A 20160-nucleotide genomic window follows, 5' to 3' on the forward strand; every position below is an offset into this window, starting at 1 on the left:
GAGAACAGTGTACACTGTCCTCCGTGAGCACGACCGGCCGCTGGGGAAGTAGCGCTACTGTACCTCTGTTCCCCTGCATGTGGTGCTGAACGCGGCTGTCATTCCCCCTGCTCTGCTGGCAAAAGCACGAGCAGGGAAGAATGAATGAAAAAAAAAAAACAACCTGGCAAAACTAACAGGTGCGCGCTGCTACTCTTAGGCTGGTAAGGGGCCATGATACTGCCCCCCCAGCCTAATAAGAGCAGCCCGCAGCTGCCCAGAAAAGGCGCATCTATTAGATGCGCCTATTCTGGAGCTTTGTCGGGTTCTTCCCACTTGCCCTGTAGCGGTGGCAAGTGGAGTAATAAGGGGTTAATGTCACCTTTCTATTGTAAGGTGACATGAAGCCCGGCTTAGTAATGGAGAGGTGTCTTATTGACACCTCTCCATTACTAATTTTATTGTACGAAAAGGGTTAAATAAACACACACACAGTAAGAATAAAGTCTTTTAATGAAATAATACACCACACATTTTTTCCATCTTTATTATGTAGGGTTCGAGCAGGCTCACAGGATGCAGTGACGAGACACGAGACTGAATGTGGGGTGAAATAAACTTTTATAAGTTTTAAAGCCGCAAGGGCTAAAACTGATTAAATCAGACAAAACGGGAAACACTTATTTGTCCTCGCAGGGACTCGTAAAACAACATTAAAAAAACAAAAAGGGTCCTTATTTTCTCTATAATACACTTAGCCTTCCGGGCGTCGCTCGAGTTCACGACCACTCAGGGGTTGCAGATGTGGCTGCCTTGTAATCCACGACTTCCCGGAAGGACTTGTGCTTGTCCAGCCCCGAAGAGACCAGAACGATGGGGCGCAGCAGGCCCTTAAGAAACTGGACGGTGGGGCGCAACGGGCCCTGTAGTAACCGGAACGATGGGGCACAACAGGCCCTGAAGAAACCGGAACGATGGGGCACAACAGGCCCTGAAGAAACTGGGCGGTGGGGCGCAACGGGCCCTGAAGAAATGGGGTCGGTGGGGCACAACGGGCCCTGAAGAAGCTGGCACGGTGGGGCACAACAGGCCCTGAAGAAATGGGGTCGGTGGGGCACAACGGGCCCTGAAGAGGCTGGCACGGTGGGGGCACAACAGGCCCTGAAGAAACTGTTCAGGGGGTCAATCTCCCAGGCGTCCGTTTAGAGGCGCTCGTTCCCCAGCCAGGTCATGACGCAGTTTCAAAAAAAAAAGTCCCGGGGGCGTTGGCCAGCCCGAATGGCATTCGATTAAACTCAAACAGTCCCATGGGCACTATGAACGCCGTCTTAGCTCTGTCCTCTTCTGACATAGGCACCTGCCAGTACCCACTGGCCAAGTCCAGGGTCGAAAAATATGTTGCTTTACCCAATGCAGACAGAGATTCTTCTATGCGGGGCAGTGGGTATGAGTCTTTAATAGTGCAAGCATTCAATTTACGATAATCAACACAGAATCGTAGTGTACCATCTTTCTTCCGGACCAACACGATGGGGGCCGCCCAAGGGCTTTGACTTTCCCGTATCACCCCTTTTTGTAGCATCTGAGCCAGCAAAGTTTTCACCTCCTGATAGAGTTGTGGCGGGATCTGTCGATATCGTTCTCGGATAGGGGCCGCTCCTGCTGTGGGGATCTCATGAGTGATGGCGGTGGTACACCCAAAGTCGTCCTCATGACTAGCAAATACTTCATGGTACTGTCCCAGCAATGCTTTTACTTGTGAAAGTTGGGCCGCAGTTAGTCCAGAAAGCTCGGCCCGCATCTGCTCCAAAATATTTCGGCCCTTCTCTTGTGTCGAGACTTCGTGGGCCTGTAGGGTTCGTATTGTTACCTCCCCAGGATCCTCGGGGTGTACTCGTAATTGAACCGCAGCAGCGGGCAGCACTTCTTCTAGAGGCTTTACTAGTTTGGCCAGTACAGTCCGTGCTTTCAGAATGATATCTCGGTCTTCAAGGTTAACGCAGCGGACCAGGGCGGTTCCTTTTCGCACCGTAGCGAGGGAACGGGCCACCAGTATGCCAGGAGGTAAGTGCTCTGAGTGACACGGCTCCACCTGCACCTCTACGCCTTCCAAAGGTATCGGGGCCCGAATTGGCAGGGCCACCACTGTCTGTCCAGGAGGCAGCACAAGCAGGGGTGCCGCTGTCGCGATGACCTTGCCCAGAGCCTCACCCTCCTGGCAGTCCCGATGCACCCGCGCACCTCGCACCAGCTGCTGGAATACCTGTCCCTGAGCTGTGCGAGAACCCCACTGCTTCAGTGTCCTTTGTGTGGGATCATTAAGCAACAGGTTACCAAACTCTTTTAAAATATTCATGCCTAGGGTGACGGGGTGTCGTTGATCAGCTTCTCCTTGAGTCAGCACCACCCCTCTGCGGCCGAGGGGTTTACCGCACAACGTCACCTGCACCCACACTACCCCGGCAACCGGAACCGGCAGTTGGTTGGCGGCTACTAGTCTAATCATGGGCCCCCACTGAGGCCTTGCTGCCTCCGGAAAGTTTTGTTGAAAGTACGCTGCGGGCATAGTGGTTACTTGTGACCCAGTGTCCACCAGACACCGGACGGCCCGGCCCTCTACTTCTGCCCAAACTTCAGGACACTTTGCTACCAAATCTTCGGGACTTCCACCACCCCTAGTTGTGGTTTTCGGCTCCGAGCGGCGTCCCCCCAGCCCGGAGCCCTTTAGTTTAATGGCCGCCGGGGTGGGTATCTCCCACGCCGCGGACACTCTCGGGCGAAGTGGCCTGGTTCTCCACACTCATAACACCGGGCCGGTAGAGATTGACCACCTCGCGGAGAGCGTGACCCCCAGGGACCGGGATTAGCACTGGGTCGTCCAGTCTCCGGTTCGGTTCTTCTCTTTACTTCAGCCAACTCGCTCTTTATATTTTTCAATTCACGCTTCATCTCCTCCACCCATTGAGGTTCCTCAACTGTGTTCGAGGAGGCCTCCACACCTCGGACCTTCCCCACGGGGACCGCCATCCCCTGCTCTTGCTCCTGAACCCGTGCCTGACTTCCCACTTCTGAAAAGTCGATTTGGGGATTCATTCTGATCCGTTCCCTTAAAGCCTGCTTTATCAGTGGATCTCGCAGTCCAGTCACCAGTAGGTCACGTAGGGTTATGTCAACAGGTCCTACCCCTACCCCATCTTTTCTTTCAATAGCCGTATGCAACTCTTGGAGTACATTCATATACTGAGTAATCGTCTCCCCCTCTGCCTGCATCCGGCTAAACAGTCGGGTCCTTAACTCTCCCACATTAGTGGGATCCCCGTGGGTCTGTTCCACTATCTGCAACACCTTTTCAAAAGTGTTGCGGTGCCCCGGGGGTTTCAACATCACTGACCTCCGCACCTCCCCGTCTAGGGCCATGAGTGCCACTTCAGCTTCCAGGTCAGGGGTCATTGGGTGCATCCGAAAAAGCCCCCTCATCCGCTCTGTCCAGCTCCATAGCATAGTATTTGAGCCAGAGAATCTAGGCAGGTTGTTCAACATGGCCCCCAATGAGATGCTGGTACGGGGACCCTCATTATTTACAGAGCTTACAGCTCCCCCATGTTCGGGGCTACCACTGTCCGTGCTCGGAGACTGCATCCTGCCGACTACGCCAAGTGTAGGGTTCGAGCAGGCTCACAGGATGCAGTGACGAGACACGAGACTGAATGTGGGGTGAAATAAACTTTTATAAGTTTTAAAGCCGCAAGGGCTAAAACTGATTAAATCAGACAAAACGGGAAACACTTATTTGTCCTCGCAGGGACTCGTAAAACAACATTAAAAAAACAAAAAGGGTCCTTATTTTCTCTATAATACACTTAGCCTTCCGGGCGTCGCTCGAGTTCACGACCACTCAGGGGTTGCAGATGTGGCTGCCTTGTAATCCACGACTTCCCGGAAGGACTTGTGCTTGTCCAGCCCCGAAGAGACCAGAACGATGGGGCGCAGCAGGCCCTTAAGAAACTGGACGGTGGGGCGCAACGGGCCCTGTAGTAACCGGAACGATGGGGCACAACAGGCCCTGAAGAAACCGGAACGATGGGGCACAACAGGCCCTGAAGAAACTGGGCGGTGGGGCGCAACGGGCCCTGAAGAAATGGGGTCGGTGGGGCACAACGGGCCCTGAAGAAGCTGGCACGGTGGGGCACAACAGGCCCTGAAGAAATGGGGTCGGTGGGGCACAACGGGCCCTGAAGAGGCTGGCACGGTGGGGGCACAACAGGCCCTGAAGAAACTGTTCAGGGGGTCAATCTCCCAGGCGTCCGTTTAGAGGCGCTCGTTCCCCAGCCAGGTCATGACGCAGTTTCAAAAAAAAAAGACATAAACGTTAACAAATTCTGCTCAGTGTCCCCTCAGTAACCGGGACGGGCTCTGCGGCCGCTTATAGCGAGGTGACGTCCCCTGAGGTCGGTGATGACGGGGCCGCAGCTGTGGGAGCAGACAGGGGGGCAGTGTCCTGGCCACTGTACCGGATTGCTGTGTCGTCGCAGCGGTCGCCTGAGATCCCGGTCCTGTCACACCACGGAGGGAATCAGCGGCCGTCACTTTATCTGAATCTTTGCGGGGGGAAACTCCCGGGGAGAGTCTCTTACGCGTCAACCTTCGGTCAGTCTCAAATTTCCCTTTTTCAGTCTCCTGCCTGTCTCTCTTTTCCACACCGTCAGTTGCCACAGTCCTCTCTCTGCCGCACGGCTTCCTCTCTCCTGTCAGGCTCTCTGCCAACTGCCACCTCAGCGCGTCCCCTGCTCCTTTTACCCTCGCCCCGCCCCCTGTTGCCCTGACAACTTCAGTCGCATGTCTCCCTTTGTAATCCCCCTGATGTGGTTTCTTCAACAACCCTGATGGCGGTCCCCCTGGTTCCAGCCCAATCACTGTATGGGGGTCCTCCTCCCCACATTTACACTGTTAATCCCATCTCGAATCCCTTGATCTCCTGTAAAAAAAATAAAAACTAAAAAAAAATAATCACACAATATACCATACCTGTCCGGCGTACAGTCATTACCATGGCGCAATCCATATCTGGGGATAATCAGTTTACAACCGGAGCGGTGCTAATGCAACCGCTCGGGCTGTAAAGTACTGGGGAATGAATGGGAAGCAGCGCGCACAGGCTCAGTGACTAGCGATGACGTCACTGAGTCTGTGTTCGCTGCTGGCATTAGATAGAAGCATTACAGAATTATTACCACATAAAGTGATGCATGTCGGGTTTGAAAAATGTTTCCTTGTCAGGAAGGTGAAATTGGTTTCAGCAGTTAGTGGTTAGAAAATCAGAGCAGATTAGTACAAATAAATATGTCCCAGTGCAGGAGTGGGCAATGTCTTTTTGTTCTTACAAATTTGTTTTAGTGTTAATACAAAATACAATGTGCTTTTTACATAGGATAATATAATTTTCTAAAGCCCCTGTCACACATAGCGATCTCGCTAGCGAGATTGCTGCTGAGTCACAAGTTTTGTGATGCAACAGCGATCTCACCAGCGAGATCGCTGTGTGTGACACTGACCAGCGACCGGCCCCCCTGCCGTTTATCGCTGATCGTCCTGAAATGGCCAGGACATTTTTTTGATCGCTGTTCTCCCGCTGGCCAGCATGTATCACTGCGTGAGACAAGCGAGAGACCAGCGATCAGTGCGCTGGTAACTAAGGTAAATGCAGGGTTTCTAAGCAGCACTTAGCGCTTAGAAACCCTCTGTGTACCTTAGTTACCAGCGCGCTGATGCACGGAGCTGGTAACCAAGGTACACATCGGGTTTCTAAGTGACGCCTGCTGCTTAGAAACCCGATGTGTACCTTAGTTACCAGCTCCCTGTATAAGCGCACTGGTAACTAACGTACACAGTGACGCGCCCGCTCAACGTCGCTGGTGCTGATCGCTTGTCAAACTACCTGTTTGACAGCACAGCATAGAACAATGTAGCGACACCCCAGCGAACCTGACAAGTTGATATCGTTGTCGGGATCCCTGGTGAGTCGCTATGTGTGACGGGGCCCTTACTCTGAAGCAATAAAATTGGTGTACGATTGCTCCATTCTCTTTTGCTACTCTTCCTTGTCTATGAGTTCTTAGACCTTCATACTTTGAAAAGTTTTTTTCAGTAAGATGCTTTGATCCTCCTTAAAGGATTATTCTTAATATTTAAAGCTTTTGCTAGATGATAACTTGTTCCTGCTGTTTACCCACTGATCCTGAGATTGGGGCTGGGAAATTCCCTGTCGGAATAGAGCGATGATACTGCATTTTCCTTTCATTTTCCATGGGATTGCTGGAGATTGCCGATATGGCATTTTAGAGCTTTTTTCTCGAGATAAAAGGTGTTCAGAGTGGTAAGACCCCACCAACCCGCAAGTTATCACCTACTCTTGGTTAAGTGACAACTTTCAATCTTGGAAATAACTTTTAGGCTAAGTGCACACGTAGCAGAAAATTTCTGCTAAAAAACCTGACTCCCCAGAAACCGCGTGTTTTTCTCTGCGTTTTTATGCGTTTTTTTCCGCGCGTTTTCAAAACGCATAGAAATAGCCAAAAACGTGGAAAAATCTGCGAAATTAGTGAGCATGCTGCGTTTTTTACCGCAATGCGTTTTTTTCGCGGTAAAAGACGCATCAGTATGCACAAAAAGTGCAAAATGCATAGAGATGAATGGGAAGCTTATTTTTAGCAGTTTTATTGGAAAAAACGCTAAAAATACTGCTAAAAAAACGTTGTGTGTGAACACAGCCTTAAGGTGCAAATATCACATGATGTATGTATCTTTACCGAGAAGGGAGTCTGGCCTTACAGGTCACAGTACAATCTGCAAGTGTTACATTCTAGTGGTGCTGTGGATTTGCTGTCAGTTTCAATGTTTTGTCATTTGAAAATCTTGTGCACATATTTTGTACTGTAAATTGCTTCGACTTTAAATGTGGGATTTTCACAAAGTCACAATATATCGTCCACATTTAACGAGGCCTTATAATACATACAGACTTTACTTCTTAACTTATTTTCTTCTTAGTAGATTTTCTTTTTCCTGAACAAAATGTATTTAAACAGTAAATTTACCTAATACTTGCACTTTCTCGACAGGTTATGGGACTTTTCCAAACCTTCACCACTGCTTGAAACTATGGAGCATCATACAGAGTTTACTTGTGGTCTTGACTTCAGCATTCTTGTCCCAGGACAGGTATATCTATATCTTTATCCCCAAAGCCTCTCTACTACAACAATGTGTGCATCAGTGAAAAATAACTGACAGCGGCTTTCAAGTGGCTCATTCCTGAGTGTAGGTGGTCCATTGTAGAACCGATTGTTCACCGCTATATATATATATATATATATATATATATATATATATATATATTATATCTCAAACCCCGCTTTTTTACTTTACTCATTGTCATGTCAACAGCACAGCAGCCAGGCGGTGATCTCTTCAACCGCAGGAGAATCCATCATAGGATTCCTATGACTGAGGACGTAGTGTCCTCCAGAAACTCGTAAGATTTTATCTTCATGATGGATCTTCCTGTTTTTAAATTAACTTCTAGTAAAAAGATACATTTTTTGGATGGAAGTGCTGGAATATCCCTTTTAATTCTTCGGTTCTGCTGTGGATATAATGTCAACGCTGAAGCCAGTATCAAATAACAGGAGCAACTGTGGAAATTCAGAGGTGTACCCATAGAGTGAGTTGTTTTTTGTTTTGTTTTTTTAATAACAATCTGCTCCCGAGAACAGGGATTTTCTGAAACTGGACAAACCATTTAAGACTGATATATAAAAATAAGGCTGTTACAGGTAGCTTAGCCCCTTAACGACCGCCGATACGCCTTTTAACGGCGGTAATTAAGGGTACTTAAACCACAGCACTGTTAATTCACGGCACCGTGGAGAAAGTGAATAGCGCCCCCCAGTGTCGGATTTTCTCCGGGGTCTCGACTGGCGGGGGTAGCCGAGATTCCAGATAACATGAATCGGTCAGTTTTTACCGACCCCGCTTTTGCAATCGCCGTTATTAACCCTATAACGGTGACCGCAAAAAAAAAAAAAGCCGCAATTTTACATTTAATTTCTCTTTCCTCTGATCCTCAGAGAAGAGAGAAAGAGGGTCCCCGATCCCCCCCGGTACCTCTCCGTGGTCCTCTGTCTCCTCCCCGTGGTCCTGTGTCCCACTGACGTCCTCCGGTGGGCGCCGCCATCTTGGATCTGGGGAAAATGGTGGGCGCATGCGCAGTGCGCCCACCGGGAATCTGCCGGCTCCAGCTGGCAGATTCCATTCATTCATTTTGATCACGATGATAAACTATCATCGTGATCAAAATAAACAAAATAGTACATAACCCCCCCGTTTATCACCCCCTTAGTTAGGCCAACATAACGAAATAAAGAAAATATTTTTTTTTTCAGTTTTCCATTAGGGTTAGGGTTAGGGTTGGGCTAGGGTTAGGGCTCGGGTTAGGGCTAGGGTTAGAATTAGGTTTAGGGCGAACTAGGATTAGGGTTAGATTAGGGTTGGGATTAAGGTTAGGGTTGGGATTAGGGTTAGGGGTGTGTTGGGGTTAGGGTTGGAGCAAGAATTGAGGGGTTTCCACTATTTACCAAATTTGGGGGTCTAAAAATTGGGGTCTAAAAAATCACTTTTGTGGAAATAAAAAGACTTTTTATTTTCACGGCTCTGCGTTTATAAACTTCTGTGAAGCGCTTGGGGGTTCAAAGTGCTCAGCACACATCTAGATAAGTTCCTTAGGGGGTCTAATTTCCAAAATGGGGTCACTTGTGGGCAGGGTTTCCACTGTTTAGGCCCATCAGGGGCTCTGCAGACGCAACATGATGCCCGCAGACCATTCCATCAAAGTCAGCATTCCAAAATGGCACTCCTTCCCTTCCAAGCTCTCCCATGCGCCCAAACAGTGGTTCCCCCCCACATAAGGGGTATCAGCGTACTCAGGACAAATCGCACAATAACTGTGGGGGTATGATTTCTCCTGTTACCCTTGTAAAAATAAAAATTTGGGGGCGAAAAGATCATTTTTGTGGAAAAAAATGGATTTCTTATTTTTACGGCTCTACGTTATAAACTTCTGTGAAGCACTTGAAAGTTCAAAGTGCTCACCACACATCTAGATAAGTTCCTTGGGGGGTCTAGTTTCCAAAATGGGGTCACTTGTTGGAGGTTTCCACTGTTTAGGCACATTAAGGGCTCTCCGAACGCAACATGGCATCCGATCTCAATTCCAGGAAATTTTTTCGTTGAAAAAGTCAAACGGTGCTCCATCCCTTGCGAGCTCTGCCATGTGCTGAAAAAGTGGTTTACCCCCACATATGGGGTATCGGCGTATTCAGGAGAAATTGTACAACAAATTTTGTGGTTGATTTTCTCTTTTAACACTTGTGAAAATAAAAAAAATTGGTTCTGAAGTAAATTTTTTGCAAAAAAAAGTTAAATGTTAATTTTTTCCTTCCACATTGCTTTAGTTCCTGTGAAGCACTTAAAGGGTTAATAAACTTCTTGTGGGTTTTGAGCACCTTGAGGGGTCTAGTTTTTAGAATGGTGCCACTTTTGGGTATTTTCTGTCATGTACACCCCTCAAAATGACTTTAAATATGATGTGGTCCCTAAAAAAAATGGTTTTGTAAATTTTGTTGTAAAAGTGAGAAATCGCTGGTCAACTTTTAACCCTTATAACTTCCTAACAAAAAAAAAATGTTGCTTCCAAAATTATGGTGATGTAAAGTAGACATGTGGGAAATGTTATTTATTAAGAAATTTTTGTGACACATCTCTGATTTAAGGGCATAAAAATTTAAATTTTTAAAATTGCAAAATTTTCAAAATTTTCGCCATATTTCCGTTTTTTTCATAAATAAACACAAGACTTATCGAAGAAATTTTACCACTAACATGAAGTACAATATGTCAGGAAAAAACAATCTCAGAATCAGCGGGAATCCATTAAAGCGTTCCAGAGTTATAACCTCATAAATGGCAGTGGTCAGAATTGTAAAAATTGGCCTGGTCATTAAGCTGCAAACTGACTCTGTCACTGAGGGGTTAGTAGCTGGAGCTTACAGCTCATGCATCCATCTCTCTAGGCTGTTGGAACATTTTTTATTAATGTTTTATGAGCTTGCACCTTGTAGACCAAACCAGAAAATGAAACTGAATTTTTACCGGTGATATTGAAATGAAAACTATCTTTATGGCTATATGGACTGGCATAATTTCCTTGAACGTCACTTGTAATAAGTATTATTTCTTAGCTCATTGACCGTAACTCTTCACATGCTTTACTAAACAATAACCTCTTGCAGTCAGAAATCACAATGAAAGATGAATGGGTTTAAATGAAGTAGAAATTAGCAATGTTGGAGAAACTTACATCACAGTGTTGTGCTTTCATTAGGGAAAGCAGACTATTTTTTTCACAACTTGAAATACAGTATCTGCATATTTTTTTATTGTCAAAAACAGTTATTCACTCACTTACCACATAGCCAGGCCATCAACCCACGTAGCTTGGACCTGTGAACAATATATTCTGAATGTAGACTGTTTACTACGTTCAGAACATTGCTGTTTTACACAAGATTGCCTCTTTCCCCCTTTATGCTTTCTTTGGCCTTAATAATCGGTACACGATTTCAGATTTTTTTTTTGCATGTGCTCCTCAAACTGCTAGAGCTTTTAGATTGTCTTAACCCCCAAGGATGGTTTGCATGTTAATGACCAGGCCAGTTTTTACAATTCTGACCACTGTCCCTTTATGAGGTAATAACTCTGGAATGCTTCAACTGATCCCGGTGATTCTGAGAAAGTTTTTTCGTGACATATTGTACTTCATGATAGTGGTAACATTTCTTTGATACGACTTGCGTTTATTTGCGGAAAAAAATTTGGCGAACATTTCGCTATTTTTTTACTTTGAGTTTTCATGCCTTTAAGTCACAGAGATACAGTGCCTTGCGAAAGTATTCGGCCCCCTGGAACTTTTCAAACTTTTCCCACTTATCATGCTTCAAACAGAAAGATACCAAATGTAAATTTTTGGTGAAAAATCAGCAAAAGGTGGGACACAATTGTAAAGTTGAACGAAATTTGTTGGTTACTTTAAATTTTTGTTGAAATTCAAAAACTGAAAAGTGGGGCGTGCAATATTATTCAGCTCCTTTAACTTAATACTTTGTTATTCACCTTTTGCTGCGATTACAATTGCAATTTGCTTGGGGTATGTCTCTATCAGTTTTGTACATCGAGAGACTGAAATTCTTGCCCATGCTTCCTTGGCAAACCGCTCGAGCACAGTGAGGTTTGATGGAGATCGTTTGTAAACAGCAGTTTTCAGCTTTTTCCACAGATCCTCGACTGGATTCAGGTCTGGACTTTGACTTGGCCATTCTAACACCTGGATTTGTGAACCATTCCATTGTAGATTTTGCTTTATGTTTGGGATCATTGTCTTGTTGGAAGACAAATCTCCGTCCCAGTCTCAGGTCTTTTGGAGACTCCAACAGGTTTTCTTCAAGAATGTTCCTGTATTTGTCTCCATCCATCTTCCCCTCAATTTTAACCATCTTCCCTGTCCCTGCTGAAGAAAAGCAGGCCAAAACCATGATGCTGCCACCACCATGTTTGACAGTGGGGATGGTGTGTTCAGGGTGATGAGCTGTGTTGCCTTTACACCAAACATATCGTTTGGCATTGTTGCCAAAAAGTTTGATTTTGGTTTCATCTGACCAGAGCACCTGCTTCCATATGTTTGTTGTGTCCCTTAGGTGTCTTGTTGCAAACTTTAAACAACACTTTTTATGGATATCTTTGAGAAATGGCTTTCTTCTTGCCACTCTTCCATAAAGGCCAGATTTGTGCAGTGTACGACTGATTGTTGTCCTATGGACTTACTGTCCCACCTCAGCTGTAGATCTCTGCGGTTCATCCAGAGTGATCATGGGCCTCTTGGCTGCATCTCTTATCAGTCTTCTCCTTGTTTGAGATGAAAGTTTAGAGGTACTGCCGGGTCTTGGTAGATTTGCAGTGGTATGATACTCCTTCCATTTCAATATGATCGCTTGCACGTTGCTCCGTGGGATGTTTAAAGTTTTGTAAATCATTTTGTGTCCAAATCCAGCTTTAAATTTCTCAACAATAGTATCACGGACCTGCCTGTTGTGTTCCTTGGTCTTCATGATGCTCTCTCTGCGTCAAACAGAACCCTGAGACTATCACAGAGCAGGTGAATTTATACGGAGACTTGATTAGACACAGGTGGATTATATATAACATCATTAGTAATTTAGGAAAACATTGGATCATTCAGAGATCCACAATTAACTTCTGGAGTGAGTAAAAGTAAAAGGGGCCGAATAATATTGCACGCTCCACTTTTCAGTTTTTGACTTTCCACAAAAATTTAAAATAACCAATAAATTTCATTCAACTTCACAATTGTGTTCCACTTGTTGATTCATCACCAAAAATTTACATTTGGTATCTTTATGTTTTGAAGCATGATATGTGGGAAAAGGTTAAAAAGTTCCAGGTGGCTGAATTCTTTCGCAAGTCACTGTATGTCGCACAAAATACTTAAGTAATATTTCCCACATATCTACTTTACATCAGCAGAATTTTGCAACCAAAATTGTTTTTGTTTGGAAATTATAAGGGTCAAAGATTGACCAACTATTTTCTCATTTTCACAACACCATTTTTTTAGGGACCACATCACATTTGAAGTCACTTTGAAGGGTCTATATGATAGAAAATGCCCAAAACTCTGAAAATGGCAACCCTCAAGCTGCTCGGAGCCACATTAAAGAAGTTTATTAACCCTACAAGTGCTTCACAGGAATTTTTTGGAATGTGGAAAAAAACAATGAACATTTAACTATTTTCACAAAAAATTTACTTCAGATCCAATTTTTTTTTATTTTGACAAGGGTAACAGGAAAAAAGTACCCCAAAATTTGTTGTGTAATTTGTTTGGGTGCGCAGCAGAGATCAGAAGGGAAGGAGCGCCATTTGACTTTTTGAATACAAAACTTGCTGAAACAATTGGCGGATGCCATGTCATATTTGGAGAGCCTTTGATTTGCCTAAACAGTGAAAATCCCCACAAGTGACACCATTTTAGTAACTAAACCCCTCAGGGAACTGATCTAGATGTGTGGTGAGCACATTGAACCCTCAGGTGCTTCACAGAAGTTTATAACATTGAGACGAAAAAAAAAAAATCAAATTTTCACCACAAATATATTTTTAGCACAAAATACTGCATTTTAATGAGGGCAACAGGAGAAATTGCACCCTACAATTTTTTGTGCAATTTCTCCTGAGTACGCCGATACCCCATATGAGGGATCAAACCACTGTTTGGGCGCACAACAGGGCTCGGAAGGGAAGGAGCATCATTTGACTTTTTGAATTCAAAATATGCTGGAACAATTGGCGGACGCCATGTCGCATTTGGAGAGCCTCTGAAGGGAAGAGGCATCCATATTGGAGTTCAGCTTTTGCTGGAATGGTTTGAGAGTGCCATGCTACATTGGCAGAGCCCCTGAGGTGCCAGAGCAATAGCAACCCTCTATATGTGAACTCCTTTTACAAACTACACTCCCCAATGATTTCATCTAAGGGTTCAGTGATTAACCCCTTTCTGTCATGTGACGTACTATCCCGTCCATGTGCCCTGGGACTTAATTCCCAGGGACGGGATAGTTCGTCACAGCGATCAGCGGCGCACACGTGGTGAGCGCCGCTGATCGCGGCCGGGTGTCAGCTGATTATCACAGCTGACACCCAGTACAATGTGTCAGGTGTGGTCACGGACCGCCCCCGACACGTTAACCCCTTGCACACCGCGATCAAACACGATTGCGGTGTACCGGGGGTTAAAGGGAAGCATCGACAGGGAGGGGGCTCCTCCCGTGCTTCCCTGAGCCCCCCACCGCAGCGCAATGTGCAGCGCTGCTGCGGGGGGCTCCATCCCTGCAGGTCCCCGAATCCAAGATGGCGACGGGGACCTTCGGGGCCTGCAGAGAGCTGGCTTCCTCAGTGCCTGCAAAGCGCAGGCATGAGGAAAGCCTGTGCAGTGCCTGTGACAGATCGCTGATCTGTGATGTGACAGATCAGCGATCTGTCACATGACAGGTATGTCCCCCCTGGGACAATGTAATAAAGTAAAAAAAAAAATAAAAAAAAGTGTAAAAATAATTTTAAAAAAATCGTTAAATTAAAAAAAAAAAAAAAATTCCCTAATAAATTCATTTTTTGGAAATAAAAAAAAACAATAAATGTACACATACTTGGTATAGCCGCGTCCGTAACAACCCGCCCTATAAAACTGTCCCACTAGTTAACCCCTTTAGCGAACCCCTTAAAAAATAAAAATAAAAAACTAAGCAAAAAATGATTTATTATCATACCGCCACACAAAAAGTGCAATAACGCGCGATCAAAAAGACGCACATAAATATCCATAGTACCGCTGAAAATGTCATCTTGTCCCGCAAAAAACGAGCGCCATACAGCATCATCAGCAAAAAAATAAAAAAGTTGTAGCTCGCAGAATTATTTTTTATATAAAATTGTTTTTATTGCATAAAAGCGCCAAAACATAAAAAAAGACCTAAATGAGGTATCGCTGTAACTGTACTGACCCGAAGAATAAAAGGGCTTTATTAATTTTACCGCAGGCGGAACAGTGTAAACGCACCCCCCAAAAGAAATTCATGAAACGCTGGTTTTTGTTTATTCTGCGTCCCAAAAATCGGAATAAAAAGCGATCAAAAAAGTCACGTGCCCGAAAATGGTACCAATAAAAACGTGAACTCGTCCCACAAAAAATAAGACCTCACATGACTCAGTGGGTCAAAATATGGAAAAATTATAGCTCTCAATATGTGGTGATGCAGAAACTATTTTTACAATAAAAAGCGTCTTTTAGCGTGTGACAGCTGCCAAAAATAAAAACCCGCTATAAATAGTAAATCAAACCCCCCGTTATCACCCCCTTAGTTAGGGAAAAATAATAACATTAAAAGAAAATGTATTTATTTCCATTTTCCCATTAGGGCTAGGGCTGAGATTAGGGTTAGGGGTGTGTTGGGGTTAGGGTTGGAGTTATAATTGGGGGGTTTCCACTGTTTGGGCACATCAGGTGCTCTCCAAACGCAACATGGCGTCTGATCTCAATTCCAGCCAATTCTGCGTTGAAAAAGTCAAATGGTGCTCCTTCCCTTCCAAGCTCTGCCACGCGCCCAAACAGTGTTTTACCCCCACATATGGGGTATCAGCCTACTCAGGACAAATTGCAAAACAACTTTTGGGGTCCAATTTCTCCTGTTACCCTTAAGAAAATAAAAAATTGGGGGCAAAAATATCATTTTTGTGGAAAAAAATGATTTTTTTATTTTCACGCCTGGGCGTTATAAACTTCTGTGAAGCACTTGGGGGTTCAAAGTGCTCACCACGCATCTAGATAAGTTCCTTAGGGGGTCTAGTTTCCAAAATAGTGTTTAGGTACATTAGGGGCTCTCCAAATGCAACATGACACCTGCAGAGCATTCCATCAAAGTCTGCATTCCAAAACGTCACTACTTCCCTCTAAAGCCCCGACGTTTGCCCATACAGTAGTTTTCTCCCACATATGGGGTATCAGCGTACTCAGGACAAAATGGACAACAACTTTTGGGGTCCAATTTCTCCTGTTACCCTTGGGAAAATAAAAAAATTGGTGACTAAAAGATCATGTTTGTGGAAAAAATACGATTTTTTTATTTTCACGCCCGGGTGTTATAAACTTCTGTGAAGCACGGGGGGGTTCAAAGTGCTCACCACACATCTAGAGAAGTTCCTTGGGCGGTCTAGTTTCCTAAATGGTGTCATTTGTGGGGGTTTCCACTGTTTTGGTACATCAGGGGTTTTCTAATCGCGACATGGTGTCCGATCTCAATTCCAGCCAAAAAAGTCAAATGGCGCTGCTTCCCTTCTGAGCTCTGCCATGCGCCCAAATAGTCGTTTACACCCACATATGGGGTATCAGTGTACTCGGGACAAATTGCACAATAACTTTTAGGGTCCTGTTACCCTTGGAAAAATAAATATTGGGGGTGAAAAGATCATTTTTGTGGAAAAAATATGATTTTTTAATTGTACCGCTGTACGTTATAAACTTCTGTAAAGCCCTTGTGGGTTCAAAGTTCTCACCACATATCTAGACAAGTTCCTTGGGGGGTCTAGTTTCCAAAATGGGGTCACTTGTGGGGGGTTTCCACTGTTTAGGTACATCAGGGACTCTCCAAACATGATATAGCGTCCGATCTGAATTCCTGCCAATTTTGCATTGAAAAAGTCAAACTGCGCTTGTTCCCTTCTGAGCTCTGCCATGCGCCGAAACAGTGGTTCCCCCCCCACATATCAGGTATCAGCGTACTCAGAACAAACTGCATAATAACTTTTGAAGTCCAATTTCTCCTGTTACCCTTGGTAAAATAAAAAAAATTGAATCTGAAGTATTTTTTTGTGAAAAAAAGTTAAATGTTCATTTTTTTTTTTAAGTATTCAAAAAATTCCTGTGGCGCACCAGAAGGGTTAATAAACTTCTTGAATGTGGTTTTGAGCACCTTATGGGGTGCAGTTTTTAGAATGGTGTCACTTTTGGGTATTTTCTATCATATAGACCCCACAAAGTGGCTTCAAATGTGATGTGGTCCGTAAAAATAAAATGGTGTTGCAAAAATGAGAAAGCGCTGGTCAACTTTTAACCCTTATAACTTTCTAACAAAAAAAAATTTTGGTTCCAAAATTGTGCTGATGTAAAGTAAACATGTGGGAAATGTTACTTATTAAGTTTTTTGTGTGCCGTATCTCTGTGATTTAAGGGCAAAAAAATTCAAAGTTGGAAAATTGCGAAATTTTAAAAATTTTCGCCAAATTTCTGTTTTTTCACAAATAAACGCAAGTTATTTGAATGAAATTTTACCACTAACATGAAGTACAATATGTCACGAAAAAACAATGTCAGAATCACCAGGATCCATGGAAGCGTTTCAGAGTTATTACCTCATAAAGGGACAGTGGTCAGGATTGTAAAAATTGGCCTGGTCATGAACGTGCAAACCACCCTTGGGGTTTAAGGGGTTAAATTGACATCACATGTGCCTCACAGGGTTTTATACCACTGAGTGGTGAAGAAAGAATAAATTACATTTTTACCATTACAATGTTTTAGCCCAAGTTTTTCATTTTTCTAAGGGCTAATAGGATTTTTTTTTTTTTTGCAACAAACTGAAGTTCCTTTTTTTCCTGAGTGCGCCAATACCTTACACGTAACCGGGAAATATTTTTTAGGCACAGTGCAAAGCTCAGAAAGCAAGGAGCGCCAGATTTTACTGTTATGGTTTGCAGGTGCCATGACCCACTGCAAGAGCCCATGAGGTGCCAGAACTATCCCCCATAAGTGACCCCATTTTACAAACTACACCTCACAATGAATTTATCTAGGGTGCTGTGATCATATTGACACCATGGGTGTGTCCCAGAATTTTATACCATTGGGCAGTGAAAACAAACTATCTACATTTTTACCAACAAAATTTAGTTTTAGCCCCAGATTTTACATTTTCACAGAAGAAGTGGGTAAAATTGGCACCAAAATGGGTCCCACAATTTCTATTGAACGTGGCAATAGCCCATATGTGGCTGTACAGTACTACTTAGCGCTCCACTCCTCCCGAGTGTCTCCGTATGGCTATTTGCTTATTTGATCACAGATTTTCCTAGAACAGTTTACGGACCCCATATACAGAGACCCTAATTTCTAGAAGAGCAGAATCCCCTCTCAAGTGACCCCATTTTGAAAATTCCCCCTTGGGGAATTTATCTACAGGTCAAATTACGATTTTGAATCCTTGGATATCTTCCAGAAACGAGCAGTAATGAATGTTGCCAAGTAAAAATTGCAAACTGCCGTTGTAGTGACCAGTACTTTACAGTCATCAGTACCTTGCAGTCACCAGTACTTTATGCCCAACCCTTCTGGAGGCAAGCACCTGTAAGTTAGGCGGGCTCTCATCGCTTCAGAAATGCCAAACCTAGACACAATATGTGGTTTAAATACCTGGGGGCTCAGAAGGGAGGGGGCATTTGGATTTGGGAGCGCAGAATTTGCTGAATTTCTTTTGGCAGGTGAGGAGCCTTTTCGCTTTTCCAGAGCCTTTGTGCTACCAATAATGTGGAAGCCCTCTATATTTCCGTTAACAGATGCCAGACCTGAATGAGGGCTTGCATTTTTTGTGGATTGAGTTAAAGCTTTTAATGGGAACATTTTCAATAACATTTGGGATCACATTTAGCTGGCGCTCTATGCTGAGCACTTACAGTGGGTACGGAAAGTATTCAGACCCCTTTAAATTTCTTAACTCTTTGTTTCATTGTAGCCATTTTTTAGTAGTTCATTTTTTTACTCATTAATGTACACTCTGCACCCATCTTGACTGAAGAAAACAGAAATGTTGACATATTTGCAAATGTATTAGAAAAGAAAAACTGAAATATTACATGGTCATAAGTATTCAGACCCTTTGCTCAGTATTGAGCAGAAACACCCTTTGAGCTAGTACAGCAATGAGCCATGGGAATGATGCAACAAGTGTTTCACACCTGGATTTGGAGATCCTCTGCCATTCTTCCTTGTAGATCTTTTCCATTTCCGTCAGGTTGGATGGTGAACGTTGGTGGACAGCCATTTTCAGGTCTCTCCAGAAATGCTCAATTGGGTTTAAGTTAGGGCTCTAGCTGGGCCAGTCAAGAATGGTCACAGAGTTGTTCTGTAGCCACTACGATCTTATTTTATCTGTGTGCTTAGGGTCATTGTCTTGTTGGAAGGTGAACCTTCGGCAAAGTTAGAGGTCAAGAGCACTCTGGAAGAGATTTTCATCCAGGATATCTCTGTACTTGGCTGCATTCATGTTTCCTTTAATTGAAACCAGTCATCCTGTCCCTGCAGCTGAAAAGCTCCCCCCATAGCCTGATGCTGCCACCACTATGTTTCACTGTTGGGATTGTATTGGGCAGGTGATGAGCAGTGCCTGGTTTTCTCCACACATACCGCTTAGAATTATCACCAAAACATTATTTGTCTTATCAGACCAGAGAATCTTATTTCTCATAGTCTGGGAGTCCTTCATGTATTTTTTTTAGCAAATTCTATGCATGCTTTCATATGTCTTGCACTGAGGATAGGCTTCCGTCAGACCACTCTGCCATAAAGGCCTGACTGGTGGAGGGCTGCAGTGATAGTTGACTTTGTGGAACTTTTTCCCATCTCCCTACTGCATCTCAGGAGCTCATCTACAGTGATATTGGGGTTCTTCTTTACCTCTCATCAAGGCTCTTCTCCCATGATTGCTCAGTTTGGCTGGACGGATAGATATAGGAAGACTTCTGGTGGTCCCATATTTCTTCCATTTAAGGACTATAGAGGCCACTGTGTTTTTGAGTACTGCAGAATTTCTTTTGTAACCTTTGCCAGATGTGTGCCTTGCTACAATTCTGTCTGAGCTCTTTGGCCAGTTCTTTTGACCTCATGATTCTCATTTGGCCTGACTGTGAGCTGTGAAGTCTTAAATAGACAGGTGTATGCCTTTCCAAATCGAGTCCTATCAGTTTAATTAAACACAGCTGGACTCCAATGAAGGAGTAGAACCATCTCAAGGAGGATCCCAAGGAAATAGACAGCATGTGACGTAAATATGAGTGTCTGAGCAAAGGGTCTGAATACTTATGACCATGTGATATATCAGTTTTTCTATTTTAATAAATTTGCAAAAATGTCTACATTTCTGGGGGAGGTTTCAGTCAAGATGGGGTGCAGAGTTCAGTCAAGATGGGGTGCAGAGGGTACATTATGAGAAAAAAATGAACTTTTTAAATTTACCAAATGGCTGCAATGAAACAAAGAGTGAAAATTTTAAAGGGGTCTGAATACTTTCCATACCCACTGTACTTTGGGGTTTCCATCTAAATCTCTGAGTGACGTGATTCATATATAATCCCTGAGGGATCCATTCACTATAATAAGGCAGCAGAGTTACTCTGGACTTTGTCTGGCCTCTATTCAGCGGTGTCCTTCTTTTCAGAAGTGCCTATGGC

General features: G+C 44.2%; 1 protein-coding gene across 3 annotated transcripts in view; it reads left to right on the forward strand.

Moving 5' to 3' along the window:
- Positions 1-20160, forward strand: part of PEX7 (peroxisomal biogenesis factor 7) — a 350516-nt gene that overhangs the window by 287013 nt on the left and 43343 nt on the right. For 2 of the 3 annotated variants that reach the window (XM_073575890.1, XM_073575892.1), the window contains one exon: positions 7098-7197. The exons of the other annotated variant lie outside the window; for it this stretch is intronic. In XM_073575890.1, coding sequence (XP_073431991.1) covers positions 7098-7197 — 100 coding nt within the window. The remainder of the gene's footprint in view (positions 1-7097; positions 7198-20160) is intronic. 3 annotated transcript variants of the gene reach the window in all.

Source organism: Dendrobates tinctorius, unplaced genomic scaffold (genome assembly GCF_039654945.1).
Source record: "Dendrobates tinctorius isolate UK_male_01 unplaced genomic scaffold, ASM3965494v1 ptg000046l, whole genome shotgun sequence".
Classification (NCBI taxonomy): domain Eukaryota; kingdom Metazoa; phylum Chordata; class Amphibia; order Anura; family Dendrobatidae; genus Dendrobates; species Dendrobates tinctorius.